The following is a 21679-nucleotide window of genomic DNA, read 5'->3' as shown; positions in this document are numbered from 1 at the left end:
TTAGTTGAATTAGATTGAATTTGAGAACTCTTTTAGCTCTGAGATTCTCGTATGATGAGCAAAATGCTACAAACATTCCAGATAGTTGTGTTTTAGGGGTTTGATTCTCTTTGATGGTTGTTCTTTTATCAGAGATCCTGGTAATGAGATTAGGAGAGCAAATAATGACATACTTTTGAAAAATCTCTGTGCTTTGTAGTCAAAAAAGCCACCAGTGCTGTCAAATTCCATGCTATGAGCATAGGACTTCCCCTTCTTTCATATTGGAGCTTTTGCCTTGCTATTTTTCCCTACTTTTCCATCCATGTATAGTCCATAGAGAGTGTACAAAATAAAAGAGTACCGTGTAATGTAAAGGACAGGAAATTTGGAGGAAGAGAGGACTCCCAATTGGAAATAACCAAAGGCAGTAGAGGAGAGAGGATGCAGTAAGATTAAATAGAGGAAATATGGAGGGGACTGTTTTAAAGATACACAATCAGAATTTGGAGTAAAGCTATTTGAAACATTAAAGAGGTGGCAGGAGAAGATTTCACTCAAACTTCATTTTCATGTGTGCTGGTCAATGGTGAAAAGAACACACAAGAATTTGGTGTAGAACAATATTCAATTCAACAAAGATTTAGATAGGCACAGGAAGAGAGAAAGCATAATAAAAAAAAGGAAAGTGTATTGATAGAAGGTTAGGTATAAGCAAAAGAAACCTTTAACTTAGAGAGACAATAGTGAAGAATGAGTTAAAACAAGGGAAAAAAAGCCAAAAAAACTTGACATGAACAGGAAAAGAAAAGAATACAGAAAAAAAATAAGACAATAGAATGAAGGAATAAGCAATTAACTATAAAAATTCTGAATGTGAATGGGATGAACTCACCCTTAAAACAATAATTTTGCATGCATCTGAAAGCAAAATTCAAGATGTTTAAAAGAAACACATTTGAAACAGAAAGATAAACACAGTTCGAATAAGGCATTGGGCAAAATCGATTATGCCTCAAATATCAGGGTTGAGAAACCTGTGGCCTCAAGGTCATATGTGACCTTCTACTTGTTTAAGTGTGGCCCTTTGACTGAGTCCAAAGTTCACAGAACAAATCCTCTTAATAAAAGTATCTGTTCTGTAAAACGTGGACTCAGTCAGAAGGTCAAATCCAAGGACCTAGAAGGCCACATATGTCCTCAAGACCTCAGTTTCCCCACTTCTGGCAACTAAATGCCACACATACAAACACACACATACACACACATATAAAATAGAGGTAGCAATTGTTATTTTTTATAAGGCAATGGAAAAAATATAATTAAGAGAGGAAGAAGACTACATTTTCCTGAATAATAACATATACAATGATGGTTATATTAAAGCATAAACAAAATATGAAAGTTTATACATTCTTAATATGAAAACCAAATGAATTATAAATAGACATTCATAAAGTAAAAAACAAATGAATTGTAAAGATAAATAAACCATCATAATGAGAGGTCTTAATGTGCCCTTATCAGCACTACACAAATTTAAGCCAAAAAAAAAAAAATAAGAACAAAGTTAATAACATTCATTGAATTTTGGAAGCATTAAATATGATAGATCTCTGATCAATATTAAATGGGAATAGAAAGTCATGGCTTTACAAAAACTGATCTTATTTAAGGGCATAAAAACTTCACAAACAAATTCCCCCAAAGCAGAAATATTATATTCTTTATTGATAGTAGTCCAATACCATTATGTTAAATGCAGAATTAAGGGTAGAATTATTAAAAATCAACTGGACACTATGTAAGTTAAATCTAAAAAAAACTGTTGAGTCAAAGAAAAAATCACAGAAATGATATGAAATTTCACTAAAGATAATTTCAACAGTGAAACAACATAACAAAATTTTTGAGATTGAGTCAAAGTAATTTTTGAAGGAAATTTATGTATCTAAACACTTTTATTAACAATAAAAAAAACTTCATAGGTTGAGTTTAATATGATGGGCTAATATCAAAAAATAAAATTAAGGTTAAGAGAAGGTTGGCTAAAATTAAAGGGTGAGAGAAAAAAGAAAGAGGTAGAATAGAGCCAATTATCTCACATAAAAGAGGTGAGAAAAAGCTTTTACAATGCAGTGGAAGAAAGAGTAGATGATATCTAAAACTTAAAATTAAGGGGTAAGAGAGGAAGGTGTTGGAAGAAAGGGAAAAGGAGAAGTAGAATAGGATAACTTATCACACATGAAAGAGACAAAGGAAAGTTTTATAATGGAGGGGGAGAGGGGAAAGCAAGGAAAAGTGAGTGAACCTTACTCTTATCAGAATTGGCTTAAGGAGGCAATAACATATACACACAGTTGGGTATAGAAATCTATCTTACCATACAGGAAAGTAGGGGGTAAGGACATAAGAGAGGGGGCTGATATACGGGATAGCAAATAGGGGGAGGGAGTAATCAGAAGCAAACACTTTTGAGGTGGGACAGGGTGAAAAGAGAGAATAGAATAAATGTATGGTGGATGAGAAGTGGAGGGTGATAAGAGAAATGGGGAGTTATAGGAGGGAGGGCAGATTGGGGGAAGGGATAATCAGAAGCAAATTATTTTTGAGGAGGGACAAGGTGAAACAAGAGAGGTAATAGAATAAACAGGGGAAGGTGAAATGGAATGGGGGGAAAACAGATAGCAATAATAACTGTGAAAAAAAATAAAGCAAGTTTCTCTAATAACAGCCTCATTTCTTTAACATATAGAGAAATGTGTTAAATTTATAAAAAAAAATAAGTCATTCCTCAATTGATAGATGATCAAAAGATGTAATCCGTTTTCAGATGAAGTAGTTAAAGCTATCTATAGCCATATGAAAAAAAAAATTACTATTGATTAAAGAAATGAAAATTAAAACAATTCTGAGATACTACCCCAAATCTATTATATTAGATAATGGGACAGAAAAAGTAAATGAAAATGGTGAAAGGGATGTGGGAGAAATGAGACAGTAATGCACCATTGTGGAGTTGTGAACTGATCCAACAATTCTGTAGAGTAATTTAGAACTGTGGCCAAAGGGTTATAGAATTATGCATATGTTTTGACCTAGCAATACCACAACTAGATCTTTATCCCCAACGTGATAAACAACAGAAAGGAAAAAGACTTATATGGACAAAAATATTTATAACAACTCTTTTTTGGGGAGTAAAGAATTAGAAATTTGTCAGCACAAATGTGGCCTGAGCAGGCCTTGGGGAGACTGAATCACTGCCAGTGGTGGTGATTGCCAGACTCCTCAGCCCTAAACCATCGAGGACAACTTGGAAGGTCAATGGAAACAACCTGTTGGACCTGTGTGAAAGAGTAGTGTGGTCCTGCCAAAGACCTAGCATATGAGAGGGAGAGTAGGAACCATAAGAACTACAGCAGCAGTGGCAGTGGCTGTTCTGGGAGCTCTTTGCCCACAGATTGTGGGGAGAACAAGCATCTAACACTAACCCCACTGGAAGCAGAGAACTACCTTAACAAAGAATTAAAAAGTCAAGTGTTTGGCTAGGGAAATGAGTAAAAACTGGGGAAAAAAAGATATTAGACTACAGAATCTTATTTTGGTGACAAAGAAGATCAAAACATACAACCAGAAGAAGACAACAAAGTCAAAGCTCCTACATCCAAAGTCTCCACGAAAAATATGAATTGGTCTCAGGCCATGAAAGAACTCAAAAAGAACTTAGAAAATCAAGTAAGAGAAGTAGAAGAAAAATTGAGAATAGAAATGTAATGTTAATGTAAGGTTAATGATGGGTGGGGGAAAGAATTAAAGATCTTCCCTGACTATTAATAGGCCTCAAATACCTTTTGTTAATTTCTAATAAGGCACTGAGTCATGTCCTCCATCTCTGAAAAGTTTATTTTGGAGCTTATTTGTTCGAAGAAGGTTCATGCACCAGATGAGACTATGGGTAGCTGCTAAGGAGCATCCTCCTCATCTTTGAAAACCCACATGTTGGTGCTTCTTTCACTGTTAGCAATATATGTATTGTCTATGGTCAGACAGTTGGAAGCCCTGGCTGTTGGTTTTTTTGTTTGTAATTTATGCTTGTAATTTCTCTTTGTATTTTCTCTGAAGTTTAGGGTGCTGACTTTCCCCCCCAAACTAAGTGAATGATTTATGTACTTCATTAAAGTAGATTATTGATCCCACAAAAGTTGCTTTCCTCTTAGAAAAGCAGATCTAAGAACCTGTACAGCAGGCCCTGCTGTGTATTCCGGGTCCTTACTGTTAAAAAAAAATGAGAGTGTTGCAAGAAAATCATGATAAAGAAGTTAACTGCTTTCTAAAGAGGACTCAAAAAATGCTCAAGAAAATAGCACCTTTACAACAGACTGACCCAAATTCCAAAAGAGGTCCAAATAGCCACTGAGGAGAATATGTTAGAAAACAGAATTGGTCAAATGGAAAAAGAAGTCCAAAAGCTCCCTGAAGAAAATAATTCCTTAAGAAATAGAATAGAGTAGATGGAAGCTAATGACTTCATGAAAAATTCAAGAAATTATAAAGCAAAACCAAAAGAATGAAAAAAATAGAAGATAATGTGAGATATTTCATTAGAGAAACAACTGACCTGGAAAATAGATCCAGGAGAGATAACTTAAAAATTATTGGACTACCTGAAAGCCATGATCAAACAGAGAGCATGGACATCATCTTTAAAAAATTAGCAAGGGAAACTGCCCTGATATTCTAGAACCAGAGGGTAAAATAGATATAGAAAGAATCCTAAATACCTCCTGAAAGGGATCCCCAAAGGAAAACTCCTATGAATATTGTAGCCAAATTACACAGTTCCCAGGTCAAAGAGAAAATATTGCAAGGAGCTGGAAAGAAATAATTCCAGTACTGTGGAAGCACAATCAAGACAACACAAGATCTAGCAGCTTCTACATTAGGGTATCAGAAGGTTTGGGATATGATATTACAGAGGTGAAAGGAGCTAGGATTAAAATCAAAAATAACCTGCCCATCAAAACTGAGTATAATATTCAGAAGGGGATATGGTCATTCCATGAAATAGAGGACTTTCAAGTATTCTTGATGAAAAAAATAAAACAGAGCTGGATAGAAAATTTTACTTTGAAATACAAGAATCAAGAGAAGCATGAAAAGGTAAACAGGAAAGAGAAATCATAAGGGACTTACTAAAGTTGAACTGTTTCTATTAGTACTGTGAGTTTTCTCAGTATTAGGATAGTTGGAAGGTATACATACATATATTATACAGGGAACACAGGGTGAGTTGAATATGAAAGGATGATATCTAACAAAGTAAAATTAAGGGGTGTGAAGAATATATTGCAAGAAACAGAGGGAAAATACAATGGGGTAAATTACCTCTCACACACAAAAGGGAAGAAAAAGTTTTTACAATGGAGGTGAAGAGAGGGGAGATGAGACAGAAGGAGTGGACCTTACTCTCATTGAATTTGGCTTAACATGCACATTGAGTTGGTTATAAAAATCTATCTCACCCTATAGGAAAGTTTGGGGGAAGGGGGAAACTGAGTGGGGATTGATAGAAGGGAAGGCAAATGGGAGGAGGAAGTAAATAGAAGTAAACACTGTTGAGGAAGGACAAGGTCAAAAGAGAGAATAAAACAAATGGAGGGCAGGATAAGATGGAGGAAAACATAGTTAGTCTTTCGTAATATGACTATTGCGGAAGTGTTTTGCATAATTACACTTGTACGACCTATGTTGAATTACTTGTCTTTTCAATGAGAGGGAGTGAGGAGGGAGAAATGGAGAGCACTTGGAGGTCCATTTTAAAAAATGAATGTTAAAAATTGTTTATACATGGAACTAGAACATAAGACATGCAGGCAATGGGGTATAGAAATCTATCTTGCCCTACAAGAAAATAGTGGGGGAGGGTATAAAGGAGGGTACGTATGTGTCTGAGAGATAGGAGGGCAGATTGGGGGACAGGGTAATCCGAATGCATGCTGTCTTGAGATGGGGGAGAGGAAAGATGTGGAGAAAATTTGGAACTCAAAATCTTGTGGAAATGAATGTTGTAAACTAAAAATAGACTAATTAATTAGAAAAAAGAATTAGAAATTGAGGGGATGCACACAAATTGGGGATTGGCTGAATAAGGTATGGTATATAATTATGATGGAATATTATTATATTACAAAAAATGATGAGTAAGATGCTCTCAGAAAAACCTAAAAAGACTTACATGGGTTGATGCGAAGAGAAATGACTGGGTACAAAGCAATAGCCATATTGTAAGATGATCAGCTGTGAATGATTTAGCTATTCTCAGTTATACAATAACCTATAACTACTCTTAAGGATTGAGGATGAAAAATGCTATCTATACTCAGAGAAAAAACTGTTGGTGTCTGAATTCAGAATGAAACAACATTTTTTTTTCACTTTATTTTTCTTGAGCTTTTTTGTGTTTGTTTTCTTTTTTTTGTTCATTTTTTAAAATTAATTTATTTAACTTTTAACATTCATTTTCACAAAATTTTGGGTTCCAAATTTTCTCCCCATTTCTCCCCTCCCCCCACCCCAAAACACCAAGCATTCTAATTGCCCCTATCACCAATCTTCCCTCTCTTCTATCATCCCTCCCTTCCCTTGTCCCCATCTTCTCTTTTGTCCTATAGGGCCAGATAACTTTCTATACCCCATTACCTGTATTTCTTATTTCCTAGTAGCAAGAACAGTACTTGACAGCTGTTCCTAAAACTTTGAGTTCCAACTTCTCTTCATCCCTCCCTCCCCACCCATTCCTTTGGAAGGCCAGCAATTCAATATAAGCCATACCTGTGTAGTTTTGCAAATGACTTCCATAATAGTCGTGTTGTGTAAGACTAACTATATTTCCCTCCATCCTATCCTGCCCCCCCCCCCATTGCTTCTATTCTCTCTTTGGATCCTATTCCTCCCCAAGAGTGTTGACTTCAAATTGCTCCCTCCTCCCATTGCCCTCCCTTCCATCATCCCCCCCACCCTCCTTATCCCCTTCTCCCCCCCTTTCCTGTATTGTAAGATAGGTTTTCATACCGAAATGAGTGTGCATTTTATTCCTTCCTTTAGTGGAATGTGATGAGAGTAAACTTCATGTTTTTCTCTCACCTCCCCTCTTTTTCCCTCCATTAAAAAGTCTTTTGTTTGCCTCTTTTATGAGAGATAATTTGCCCCATTCCATTTCTCCCTTTCTCCTCCAAAAATATTTCTCTCTCACCACTTAGTTTCATTTTTTTAAGATAAGATCCCATTCTATTCAATTCACTTTGTGCTCTCTGTCTCTCTGTGTGTGTGTGTGTGTGTGTGTGTGTGTATGTGTGTAATCCCACCAACTACCCAGATACTGAAAAGTTTCAAGAGCTACAAATATTATCTTTCCATGTAGGAATGTAAACAGTTCAACTTTAGTAAGTCCCTTATGACTTCTCTTTGCTGTTTACTTTTTCATGCTTCTCTTCATTCCTTTGTTTCAAAGTCAAATTTTCTTTTCAGCTCTGGTCTTTTCATCAAGAATGCTTGAAAGTCCTCTATTTTGTTGAAAGACCATTTTTTCCCCTGAAGTATTATACTCAGTTTTGCTGGGTAGGTGATTCTTGGTTTTAGTCCTAGTTCCTTTGACTTCTGGAATATGATATTCCATGCCCTTCAGTCCCTTAAAGTAGAAGCTGCTTCTGTTATCCTGATTGTATTTCCACAGTACTTGAATTGTTTCTTTCTAGCTGCTTGCAATATTATCTCCTTGAACAGGGAACTCTGGAATTTGGCCATGATGTTCCTAGGAGTTTCTCTTTTTGGATCTCTTTCAGGCAGTGATCTGTGGATTCCCTGAATACTTATTTTTCCCTCTGGTTCTAGAATATCAGGGAGGTTTTCCCTGATAATTTCATGAAAGATGATGTCTAGGCTCTTTTTTTGATCATGGCTTTCAGGTAGTGCCATAATTTTTAAATTGTGTCTCTTGGATCTATTTTCCAGGTCAGTTGTTTTTCCAATGAGATATTTCACATTACCTTCCATTTTTTCATTCTTTTGGTTTTGTTTTGTGATTTCGTGGTTTCTCGTAAAGTCAGTAGCCTCCATCTGTTCCATTCTAATTTTGAAAGACCTATTTCCTTCAGTGAACTTTTGAACCTCCTTTTCCATTTGACTAATTCTGCTTTTGAAAGCATTCTTCTCCTCATTGGCTTTTTGAACCTCTTTTGCCAATTGAGTTAGCCTATTTTTCAAGCTGTTACTTTCTTCAGCATTTTTTTGGGTCTCCTTTAGCACGGTGTGGACCTGCTTTTCATGCTTTTCTTTCATCTCTCTCATTTCTCTTCCCAGTTTTTCCTCCACCTCTCTAACTTGATTTTCAAAATCCTTTTTGAGGTCTTCCATGGCCTGAGCCCATGGTATATTTATTTTGGTTGTGTGGGATACAGTAGCCTTGACTTCTGCATCTTTCCCTGATGGTAAGCATTGTTCTTCCTCATCAGAAAGGAAGGTAGGAATTATCTGTTCACCAAGAAAGTAACCTTCTATAGTCTTTTTTTTTTTCCCCTTTTCTAGGCATTTTCCCAGCCAGTGACTTGACTTCTGAGTTTTCTTTCCACCCCCACCTTGCCTCCACATCCACTCAGCCAGAGTTTGGAGTCTGAGATTCAAATGCTCCTCCTCAGCCTCAGGGCTTTCAGTGGGGGCGGGGCTGCTATTCAGTGTGAGATTAAGTTCAAGTGCTCAGGGAGGGGCAGGGCCACCTCATGGGGCTCAGTTCCCTCAGGGGGTTTATGCAGAGACCTTCAACAATGAATCCAGGCTCCTGCCTGCTTGAGGAGCCCTTGTCCATTGCCACCCCACTGCTGCCTCCTGAGGGGGCCCGAGCCACGGGGACACCCCACTCTCCTGTCAGCCACCCAAAAAGACTCTCTCACTGACCCTTGTTACCTGTGGGTGGAGGGACCTGAGCGGCTGCTGGAGATTCCGTCCCTGAAGCCTGCTCTGATCTGCTCCTCTTGGTGCTGCGCGGCCAAGGCAGGGCTAGGCTCTGCTCCAGGTCCGGGGTGCTACAGACCTTTTGCATCATGTTTTCAGGGCTCTCTGGAACAGAAATCTTGTCCGCTCCATTGTTCTGTGGCTTCTGCTGCTCCAGAATTTGTTGGGAGTTCTTCTTTACAGATATTTTATGGGCTGTGGGTTTGGAGCTAGCATATGTGTGTGTTTCTACTCCGCCATCTTGGCTCCTCCCCCTGTGTTTGTTTTCTTTCATAACATGAGTTATTATCAATATGTTTTGCATGACTCCACATATATAACCTAAGTGAAATTGCTTGTATTCTCAATGAGGAAACATGAGGAAAAAGGGAGAGAATTTGGATCTCAAATTTTTAAAAACAAATGTTAAATATTATTTTTACATGTAACTGTAGAGAAATTAAATATTAAATAAATACAAAAAATAGACATTTCTTTGTGAAGATAGTTGTGTTTCTACAGATGTGATATTTTGAACAAATTTTCACTCTATTAATGGTTTTGCTAAATTTTTAATGTTACAAGGGGCTTCTTACTAAGTGAGTAATCTGTAAATTTGGAAGGTTAAAAACAAAGCACAAATCTATTTCTAAAAGGAAACAAGTTGTGAAAGCAAAGCAAAGTGGAATAGACACTGAAGATAAATTTCACAGTTTTGCCCTTCAGCATCTCCTAGTAACATTCTAAAATCTGTAATTCTCATTTTCAGATGGTTCCCCAGAAGAAGAGAAGCAAATTAGCAGGATAGTGATGAAATATTGGGCCAACTTTGCTCGTAATGGGTAAGACTAGTAACAAAGTGGGAAAGATTTTTAAAAATATATTGATACATTGTGTTTTTACATCATCTATGTTTCCCAATTTATCCCTCCTTCTTCTCTCTTCCAAATACCTTCCTTTATAACAAAGAATCAAAGAGAAGGGGAAATATTTTAAGTAAATCTAGTCAACATATTAACCATATCTGACATAAGATACAGAATTTCATACCCATGTTCCCTTACTTCTACAAAGAAGGGAGAGATATATTCTCATCTCGTCTTTGGCCTAAAGACTCAGTTTCATATTGTTCATATGGTCAATATTCTTTTCATTTACATTGTTGAAGTTATTATGTATATAATTTTGCATAAATTCATGTCTTCTTATTTTACTTGCATTTGTCATATTTTTATTTCTTATCATTAATTACTATTCCATTCCATTCAAGTATTAAACATTTCCAGCTATTCTCCAATTGATTTCAAAATATGAACTTTCCTCCAGGCCTTTTCTATGACAAAAATGTTTCTACGAATATTTTGATGTATGCACTGATGTTTGTCATTGACCTTCTTGGGGCATATGCCTAAGAATAAGGTCTCCAAGTCAAAGCAAATGGACATTTAACTCTTGTTATTTGTGTTTCCAGAACGGATGGACTAATTCATTATTTGATCAATGGTGAGCTAGTTTGGCTATCCTTCCACAACTTTGATTAGTCCAGCATGGACCATTTTCATCTTTTGTCATCTTTGGAGTTTTCTGGGTATCAGATGAAATATTTGAGTTACTTGATGGTATTTCTCTTTTTCAATTCTTTCTAATTTTAGTTCCCACTTTTCTCTTTTTCACCTTTTCCCTCCTACACATGGAGAAAGTAAAAAACCTCAAACTCATTACAACATGTAGAACTGAGTAAAACAAAATCGTCCATTAACCATATCCCCAAAAATTATGCCCCAGTTTGCAGTATGACTTCATCACCTCTTTACTTGGAGGTGGGTTGCATCTTTCAGCATGCATTCTCTGGAATTACGATTGGTTCTTGTGATTCCAAGTCTTTCAAAGTTTTTTGTCTTTATAGTATTATTATTATTATATACATTTTTCTCCAGGCTTTCTTCAGTTTATTTTGTATCCATTCATATGTGTCTTCTCAGGCTTTTTTGAACATGTTCTCAGCATTTCTTATTAGTATTATTTCATCACATTCGTATACTCTAACTTGTTTCACAGTTCCTCTATTTAGGGCACTTATTCAGTTTCAAATTTTTTGCTACCATGAAAAGAGCTGCTATACAGATTTTTATGCAAATGGATAGTTTTCTTCTTTAAAAAACATATTTGGGATGTTGACTTTATAATGTTATTGTTCATTCAACACACACAGCTACTGTGTTATCATTGGTTAAAGAACAATATCATGACTTATTCAGTATTTTTCCAGATTGCTTTCTAGAGTGATTGGACCAATACATAGTTCTAGAGCATTAGTTATACTCAACCTCCCCATTCTCCCGGAATTTATGGCTTTCCTTTTTTGTCATCTTAGCCAATCTGATAGGTATGAGGTAATATCTGTTAGTGACTTTAATTAGTATTTCTCCAATCACTGGTGATTTACAACATTTTTTTATATGACTGGATTTCTTCTTCTGAAAAATGCCTCTTCATATCCTTTGACCACTTATCAATTGAAAAATAGCACTTAAAAATTTGACTTAGAGAGACCTTTATCAGAGAAAGTTAGTGCAAAGATTTTCCCCTCAATTTCTTGATTCTCTTAGGATTTTAGCTTCATTGATTTTATTTTTGCAAAAAACATTTTATATTCTATTTCATCAAAATTATCCATTTCATTACATGTGAACTTCTGCATCTTGTGTTTGGTCAAGAACTTTTTCTTTATGCATAAATTTGACAATTATTTTCTTTTAGCTTCCTCTAATTCATTAATTACATTATTCTTTATGTCTAAATTATTTACTCATTTGCGTTTTTGTCTTGATATGTGTTGTAAGATACTTTTCTATATCTAATTTCTGTTAGACTACTTTCAACTTTTCCCGGCAGTTTTCTTAAAATAGTGAGTTCTTAACCCAATATCTGGGAACTTTGCTTTTATGAAACACAAGGCTATCTCACTTATTTTTTTCTTTATGTTGTGTACCTAATCTTTTCCAGTGAGTCACCTTTCAACCTATTAATTAATATCAACTTGGTATCAACTAGGTGGTGGAGTGGATAGAACACCAGTGTAGGAGTCAGGAGGACCTGAGTTCAAATCTCACCTCACATACTTGATACTCACTAGCTGGGTGAAGTGGGGCAAGTCACTTAACCGCAATTACCTCATCCTGGGTTATCTCCAGTCATTCTGATGAATATCTCTTGTCACTGGATTCAGATGGTTCTGGAGGAGAAGTGAGGCTGGTGAGCTGCACAGCCCTCCCTCACTCAAAAGAAAGTCAAGTGCGAGTCATGTCATTATTTCTCTGATGGGATGGTCTTTGGAAACGAAGGACAAACACACAAATATCAGCTTACTTTGATCACTATTGCTTTGCAATACAGTTTGAGATCTGTTATCACTAGGCCTCTTTTCTTCCCACATTTTCTCCCCATGAGTTCTTTTGATATTTGACCCCTTATATTTTCACACAAATTTCACCAGTTTTTCTAGCTCTCTAAAGTAGTTCATTGGTAATTTGATTGGTATGGTATGAATAAATGAATTAATTTAGGTGGTATTGATATTTTTATTATACTGACTCACTCTGCCCATGATCAGTTAATATTTCCTTAGTTATATAGATAGCTTTCTGTAAAGTCTTTTATAATTGTGTTCATGAAGTGCTTGTGTTTCTTTACAGTTAACTAAATTTCTTAAAATTTTATTCAGGTCCTTTATTTATTTTTTTGTCTATTTTTGATTAGATAGTCCAAGCTTGAACAGGATGAATTCAGTTTTCTACCTGAACAGTTTTGCAATCATCTTCTATCTGTAATTCACTTAACTTTTCTTTAAGGAATTTATTTGAATGTGAATATAGTTTAGTGAATATATTTTAGCATTGATATTAATTTGTTGTCTGTGGTACTTTTCAGCTAAATATAGATTTCCTATGTTTTTTACATTAGGTATGTATGTATGTATGTATTGGTGTTGTATATAAGATCATGACTGCAAACTCTACTTTTATTTTTACTGAAGTTGAAGCGTAATTAATATTGCACCAATCTCTTGTTTAAAGTCTGTGTGTATCATTCTGTTTCAAGTATATTTGTTGTAAACAATATATTATTAAACTCTTTTTTCTAATCCATACTGCTGTTCTACTCCATTTTATTAAAGAGTCAATCCCATATCACATTAATTGTAATGATTTTTAATTATGTACTTCTTTCCATCTTGTTCACTGATACTTTTTCTTGTTTGTTTCCCAGTCCCACTTTACAAGATTCTTTTGCTTCGCATTAAACCCTTCCTTAATTTATCCTGCCTGTTCTTCCCAGCCTTTCACTTTCTCCATAACCAATTTCCCTCCTGTTTCCTTGTTGGATAACATTAATTTATGTACCCAAGTGTGTGTATATATATATATACATATATATATTTTGCCGTCCTTTGACCGATTCATATGAGATTGCCAGTCATTCATTCCCTCAATCTGTCTTCCTTGTATAAATTTTTATATGTGAGATAATATTCTTCTTTATTTATTTATGTATTTATCTTTGCGTCCCTTTCTATTTTTCTTTTAAGACCATCAAAACATAATAGAATCACTTCCCAGTCTTCTGTCTATTTAGATTCTCTCTATGACCCATCATGATGATGGAATTCCAAAGGGGTACATATATAATCTCCTCACATAGGAATGTATAAACTATAAATTATTTAAACACATTTAGTCCTTTATGTATACTTGCTCATGCTTACCTTCTTATGCTTCTCTTGACTTGCTTGTTTGCCAGATTTTCTGCTTTGCTCTTGTATTGGTCACCAGAAATGCTTAAAAGTCCTCTATTTCATAGAAGAAAGGAAAGAAAACTAGCATTTACATATATGCCAGGCAATGCTTTAAAAACTTTACAAATATTATGCCATGAATGGTCCATCTCACTGTTGGAATATTATATTCAGTTTAGCCTGGTAAGTTATTCTTGATTATAAGCCTTGATCTTTTGTCTTCTGGAATATCATATTCCAGGTTCTTTGCTTCTCCTTGTGGGTGCTAAACTATCTGTGATTCTGACAGAGGCTCCTCAGTGCTTAAATTCTTTCTTTTGGGTTGCTTGCTGTCTTCTTTCTTTGATGTAGCCTTTCTGGATTTTGACTTTGGTATTCTTGGAAGTTTTCATTTAGGGAATTCTTCAAGGATGTGATTGCTATATTCATTCAGTTTCTATTTGGCCCTCAGGTTATAAAAGATCTAAACATTCTTATTATTTCTTCAAATATGATATCAATGCTTTTTTTTTTTTTGCTATGGCCTGTAGGTAGTCAAATGATTCTTAATTTTTCTCATCAATATGTTTTCTCTGATCAGATGGTTTTTCTAAGAGATACTTCACATTCTCTTTAATTTTTCAGGTTTTCCTGACTTTTAAAAATATTTCTTGATATTTCATGTAGGTATTACCTTCTATTTTGAAAATTTTATTTTTCAGGGAGCAATTTTCTTGGGAAAGTTTTTGCATTATTTTTACCAGGATGATAATTCTCTTTCAATATTTTTGTTCCATGGCTTTCTTATGTTTATATTTTTTCTCTTTTGCCTCTCTTAATTGATTTTTACAATTTTTTCATGTTTTAAACTCTTGCTTTATCACCTCTGGGAATTATTGTCATACTTATGCCCAGGTTGTTTTACTCTGAGTCGTTATTTATAGATGGTATGGGGTCATATTCTTCAGTTTTGTTACCATAATAGTTCTTTATGGTGGTATTATTTTCTTGGTGTTGTTGTTTGATGCCTCTTCCAACCTACTTCTTGACTTTGATTTTATATTAGAATTGAATCTACACAGTTTTGATGTGTATATGTGGGGGTTATTGGGGGAGTAGATGCCTGAGCTGAGCTTCTACCCTTGTGTCCTTTTGCTGTTTTCATAGTTTAAGCAGAGGAGACTTGTAGGTCCCCTACAGTGATGTGATCAAGGTGGTGGCTGCTCACTGAATTCCCACAAGCTCTACAAATTCTGACCCAGGTTAGGGTATGTCAGCTTATCCATATTTGGAAATTTCATTAGACTACTGCTGGAATCAGCCACCTGGAAGTACTGCAAGTTCAGAATAATTGAACTGCAGATTTCTCTTTGATCTAAGATTCCGGTTATTTTTGCTGTATGTTTCAGACTGGCTTAGAAGCTAAAACTGGAATGACAGTCATATAGCTACTATTTGATTCTAAACTTATTTCTCAGAATACACAGATAAAACCCATAAAGTTTCTCTCTTCCACCCCTAGGGAAAGTTCTTTATTTTTTTCCACCTTGGCCTGTGGTCTGGAACTGCGTAGCAGGTGACAAGCATCCAGATGGTCCCTGCTTCTGTACCCTGCACCAGTTCAAAGATCACCTGGAAACTCTTGCTGTCCAGAAACTTCATGCCTTAATGCTTGGTATTGGCCCCTTTCCCTTGGGTCATGGTACTTTATGTCTATTAGGATCCTGGATATATCCATGGATATCCTGACCCCATATCTGACAATCTTTCTGTCTCCCTATGCTACCTGGGGATGGGAAAATGATTCCCTGTGACTAAATGGTTCAATGGGAAGAGCACTGAGCCAGGAGTCAGGGAAACCTGAATTCAAAATCAGCCTCAGACAGCTAGGTAGCTTAGCAGATAGATCACTGGGCTTGGTCAGGAAGACCTGAATTCAAACCCAGGCTCAGACTTTTACTAGCTATGTGACCCTGGACAAAACATTTAACCTATCTTTGCCTTAATCCAGTGAGAAAGAAATGGCAAGGCACTCCAGTATGTTTTCTAAGAAAAAACCTATGGACAATATGTTTTTAAAAGTCATGAATAGTTGGAGATGACTGAACAAAATAAAAGCAACTGATTTTTTTTCTTGGCTTTCTCAACCTGAATTTGAAACAGTACATTTTTTAGATTTTTGTGGAGAAAGTATGGTGGACCTGCAAGACTATAGTTCTTCCTACAATTTCACCATCTTCTTTTATTTTTTTTTTATAAGTAGCTGTTTAGAGCACTTTGATATAGATGTTAATTGCAGTTTCTTTTGGGGACTGTTCATATTTTTATTACTACTTTTCTATGGTAGGATGACTTGTAGTATTCCACATTTGCATAGTTTGGATTTCAAACACTTACTAGAAATAGTGATGCAAAGATTGTCCCCTTTCATGTAATACTTCCCATATTATGCAAGTTGTATCATCCTAGTCATATCTTTGTTTTATTATCCTAGCTGTATCCTGGTTACATTGTTCATGCAAAAGCATGATAAAATGTTTAAAGATTGATAACAAGTTCATGTAATTAAAAGTCTCTTTTGTAATTATTTCTATTCATTGTTTGGTTTACCTCTTAGCTATATCTACAAAAGAATATCTTCTAACTTTAATAGTATTTTAAAAAATGCTTACGTGCAATAATTTTGAGCTTGCTGAGGTAAATAATGAAAGATGTAGAAATTCTCTGGACTACTCACTTATTATTTTGGGATATCCTCTCTGAAATCATAAAATTTACATAATCATAAAAATCACCATTTATCAGTTCGCATCAGTATATTTACCATTAATATTTAGCCAGTAATCAAAATTAGCTTTTAGCAAAGGCAGGTACTTACCATGATGGTATTACTCCCATAGACCTCAAACAGTCTCTTACAGAAATATATGACATCTATATTAAAGGCAGACACATATTCAGAGCTCAGTAGTAGTGGTGTACACATGAAGGTAGTACATAGGGTCACAGCTACTTATATTACTACTGCCATTTTTCAATATACTTTCTCTTGTTTGAAATCATCACTAAACTTTCACCTTAAACTCCATATTTCTTCCAGGTATGTTGCTAGACTGAGGTCCAATGGTCTGCAGCCAGAACTTGCTTATTCTTGAGTCCATGGACCACATTACTTTTTTTTTGGTCTGCACTTGATTGACTGTCTTTCTGTATCTATGTTTGTCTAAAGATTGTATATCTCCTCACATCTTGAGGTGACTTTATAACTAATGCAAATATTTCTTTTTCTGGGCAAATAAATCTTCTGCTAAAAAATGTCCACTGGGAGGAAGGAAAGAGAAATCCCCTTCAGTGATTTTCTTTCAAAGTTTGAATTTTTCTCGAAGGACTGCAAAATTGGCCACCTAGCCTTTTAATGACCCTAAAAGCACTTCCAATTTTTACCTGGCCAATGACTGCCACTTCCAATTCAACCAGAGACAGTTGTCCCTTCTTTGAAAAGGGGTTACTAAGTGTCATCACTTTATTAATGCTTTAACATTTTTTCATTGGTCATTACAGCTTTTACTTGAATTATCTGAGGTAAGGGTATGAGAAGGAACAAAATTGACCCATCTCTATCCCTTTGCACTATCAAAAATTGGATTCTCCCCCACGTAATTTATCATGTATTCACCAAACACTAGGTTACTGAATTTTTCGTTTATAATTTTTTTTTATCTTTACCATTTAAATGATTTTGTTTTGTTTTGTTTTTACTGATAAAAATAATTGTTTTAATGTTAACTGGTTTATTTAATTGTATGAGGTATTGAACAGGTTTTTAGAAGGGGAAAATTTAATATTGTCCAAATATTGGGGAATTTGTCTCTGCATATTTAATGTGTTCCTCAGCTCCCCTCTTCTTTTTTGTTAACCCCTACCACCAGCTGTGATTAAAGGATCATCATTTAAAAGAAAATCTTGCTTATATTTCCAGAAACCCAAATGGTGAAGGGCTACTAAAATGGCCTATATATGATCAAGATGAAGAGTACCTCAACATTAACATCATCCCCAATGCAGCTAAGAGACGGAAGGAAAAGGAGATAACATTTTTGACTGAACTGTTAACAAAGAAATCAGCTGAAATGAAGATAGAGCATACTGAATTATGAGCTGTATGGATATGTTGGCTCTCCTTCACAAGAAATCTCTTTTTTCTTTGGCATTAGTATTTAGAACTCTGATCATGAGAGAGTTGTACCTCAATATAGAGATGAATGGGGCAGTTCAGAGTCAGAAAAAGATGCAAATCAGCCATTTATTAGCACATTTGGAATATAGGTGAAGGACTGAAGCTTTGATATGAGGCCATGAGGATTCTGTAGGATTTCCTTCTATTCATAGTACTTCAAAGAATCAGTTGATTTCTATATGTGGGATTGACTTGGATTGTATGACTATATTCTAATTAAAAACAAATATTTATTACTTCCTATTCCAGTTTTTAGTCTTACTTATGGGAATAAATATACAAATCTTTGAACCCACTCTTAGCCCTTATATTTGAATTACTTGTAACTTGAATTATTGTAACTTATTCTACAACATTCTACATTTAGGGATTTTGGGTTGGAGTGTACTCTACAGATTGAAATTTTGCAAGTTGCATCTAAGAAGCTTTACTTTCCATCATCTTTTTGTTTACTGACAAGAGCAGGGCATCCCATTTGATCACAATCACAACAGAAATGCCAAGGACCTCTTACATCTTCCTGTAATATATTTCTCTCTCTCATCTTCTGAAAGTCCTCTCCATGGAAAACCTGACTTTTCAAACAACACATTTTCCCACAGCACTCAATATAGTGAATAAAAATACATGTTGTTGATTGGGGAAAAAAGTCACAATGGTGAAACTGTAGGAAGAACTATAGTCTTGCAGGTCCACCATACTTTCCCCACAAAAATCTAAAAAATGTACTAGTTCAAATTCAGGTTGAGACATCCAAGAAAACTAGGAAAAACAGAAGCAGAAGATAAAAGAAAAGAAGAGAGACTAGAATGAAAAGATTAGATAAAGTGAAAGAAGAGAACCAAAAGAACAAGGCAATGAAATGAGAAAGAAAAAGAAAACCTAGAACTTCCCATCAAGCCAGCAGCAAGTCCCATCACAGATAGTTAGCAGTAGATTCTGAGTTCCAGTAAAATGGAGCAGGAAAACACTAGCACCAGGACCCACATAAGTCTCAACATAACCAGGGAAACAGGCAGACTCCAACTCTAAGAACCTCCACATTCTTTAGAATATCCCCAGGCAAACAGGCAACCACCAGAAACCAAACTGCTACATGATTCATTGTATTCACAAGGAAGTGCAGAAATACCCCCATTAGCATCAGTACATACCACACACAAGCACTAGGACACTGGGTTAGTATCAGGTAAACTGCCAGTCCCTAAAACCTCCAACAGCACCAGCTACCCCCCAAGAGACCCCTTAAGCACAGCACCAGACATAAGGGCAATCTTGTGAGCCTCAAGGCAACACCAGTGCAGCATCTGGTAAACAGTCAGGGCCTATATACAACTGGAACAAGAAGCCTGAGATAGTTCCCAATCCATCCAGGGATCAGAGTTCAAATATTTTTAAAAAATGTTTTAAAAAAATGAGTAAAAATCAGCAAGAAAAGCAGCTGAATATACAAAGTTATTATGGTGACAAAGAAGATGAAGACACCAATTTAAAGAAGAACAACAATGTTGAAACACCTATAGGCAAAACCTCAAAGAAAAAATAGGAAGTGGTCTCATGCCCAGATACAACTTAGAAAAGAACTCAAAAGGGAACTTAGAAATCATATGAGAGGTAGAAAAAAAAAAGAACTAGGAAAAGAAATGAGAATTATGGAAGAGAACTATGACAAAAGAGAATTTTGGAATAAAAGCTATTCCCAATAGCTTGGGAAAAGATAATTAGAAAGGTAAAATTAGCAAAGTGGAAAAAGAGATACAAAAATCCACTGAAGGAAACAACTCCTTAAAAAGTACAGTAGACTGGGACAGGGCCAAGGTGACAGAGTAGAAGAACGAACCTCTGAAAGCTCTCCTCCCACAGCCCAGAAAATATTTGTAAAAAGTGATTCTAAACAAATTCTAGAGCAGCAGAAGTCACAGAGGGACAGAGCAAAAGGGATTTCCAACCCAAGGAAGCATGGAAGGCCAACAGGAAAGGTCTGTAACACCCAGCATCAAGTCAAGCACAGCCCAGCATTGGTCGCTCTTTGGGAAGGACAGGATTGGAGCAGGCTTCAAGCTGCCACCAGAAGCAGCTACATATCCCAGATTCCTCAACTCACAAATGCCAAAGAGAGCTTCAAAGTTCAGTGAGAAAGCTCTTTCACTTGGGTGAGAAGAGAGCCCAGTGCTCTAGCCCCAGCCGCAGGAAGCTGTAACTTCCATTGTGTAACCCTGGCCTGAAGACCCTAAGGGAATTGACCTGCTGATTGGGATCTCAACTCTGAGCGGTGGCCCTGGGGTGAGGAGGAGTTTACTCCTTTCCCTGGATTGTGCCACCTTGGAGGAACTGAGAACTTACAAGTCCCCAGAGTATACCCTCCTCTTGACAAAGAACTTAAAAATTAAGTAACTGGCTGAGAAAATGCCCCCAAAAAGGGGAAAAGTAAAAGACAAGAAAAGGTTGCTTTCTTGGCGAGCAGGAATTTTCTTCCATCCTTTCAGATGAGGAAGAACAACACATATCATCAGAGAAAGACCTAAAAGTCAAGGATTCTGCGTCCAAAAACCTCCAAAATAAATATGCAATGGTCTCAGGTCATGAAAGAGCTCAAAAAGGATTTTGAAAATCAAGTAAGAGAGGTGGAGGAAAAACTGGGAAGAGAAATGAGAGCAATGCAAGAAAATCATGAAAAGTGAGTCAACAGCTTGCTAAATGAGACCCCCAAAATGCTGAAGAAATTAAGACCTTTAAAAATAGACTAACTCAAATGGCAAAAGAGATCCAAAAAGCCAATGAGGAGAAGAATGCTTTAAAAAGCAAAATTAGTCAAATGGAAAAGGAGATTCAAAAGCTCATTGAAGAAAATAGTTCTTTAAAAGTTAGAATGGAGCAGATGGAAGCTAATGCCTTTATGAGAAACCAAGAAATTACAAAAGAAAACCAAAAGAATGAAAAAATAGAAGACAATGAGAAATATCTCATTGGAAAAACAACTGACTTAGAAAACAGATCCAGGAGAGACAATTTACAAATTACGGGACTACCTGAAAGCCATGATAAAAAAAAAAAAGAACCTACACATCATCTTTCATGAAATTATCAAGAAAAATTGCCCTAATATTCTGGAAACAGAGAGTAAAAGAAATCTTGAAGGAATCCACTGATCACTTCCTGAAAGAGAACTGAAAAGAAAAGCTGCTAAGAATATTGTAGACAAATTCCAGACTTTCCAGGTCCAGGAGAAAATACTGCAAGCAACCAGAAAAAAAAAAAAATTCAAATGTTGTGGAAATACAATCAAGATAACATAGGATCTTGCAGCTTCTATATTAAGGGATCAAAGAGCTTGGAATATGATATTCCAGAAGTCAAAGGGGCTTGGTTTAAAACCAAGAATCACCCACCCAGTAAAACTGAGTACATCACTTCAAGGGAAAAAATGGTCTTTCAGAAACAGAGGACTTTCATGCATTCTTTTTTCTTTTATTTATTTTTAATATAGTTTATAACAGATAAAGCAATTCAGATTTTTGGTCAGGTGATATTATTTTTAAAGCATTTACAATATGAACCACAAAAGCAATTTTTTCTTTAAATATTTGCCAACTGAAACACAAATAATATTTATGTTGCTAACTTCACAAGCTCTTCACCTAATTGTCTCCACAGTAGTACTAAGAATTAAAGGACTCTAATTTATTGTTGTTGGTCTAAAG

General features: G+C 35.7%; 1 protein-coding gene across 2 annotated transcripts in view; it reads left to right on the top strand.

Moving 5' to 3' along the window:
• Positions 1 to 21679, top strand: part of LOC140519350 (liver carboxylesterase 1-like) — a 77237-nt gene that overhangs the window by 47702 nt on the left and 7856 nt on the right. Inside the window, exons 13-14 of one of the 2 annotated variants that reach the window (XM_072632256.1) lie at positions 9737 to 9809; positions 17721 to 18221. In XM_072632256.1, coding sequence (XP_072488357.1) covers positions 9737 to 9809; positions 17721 to 17898 — 251 coding nt within the window. In that variant the 3' untranslated portion in view covers positions 17899 to 18221. Of the gene's footprint in view, positions 1 to 9736; positions 9810 to 17720; positions 18222 to 21679 lie in introns of those variants that run through there. The other variant, XM_072632257.1, reaches the window with a different exon arrangement.

This window comes from Notamacropus eugenii, chromosome 1, assembly GCF_028372415.1.
Source record: "Notamacropus eugenii isolate mMacEug1 chromosome 1, mMacEug1.pri_v2, whole genome shotgun sequence".
Lineage (NCBI taxonomy): Eukaryota > Metazoa > Chordata > Mammalia > Diprotodontia > Macropodidae > Notamacropus > Notamacropus eugenii.
This window is presented reverse-complemented; position numbering and strand designations above follow the sequence as displayed.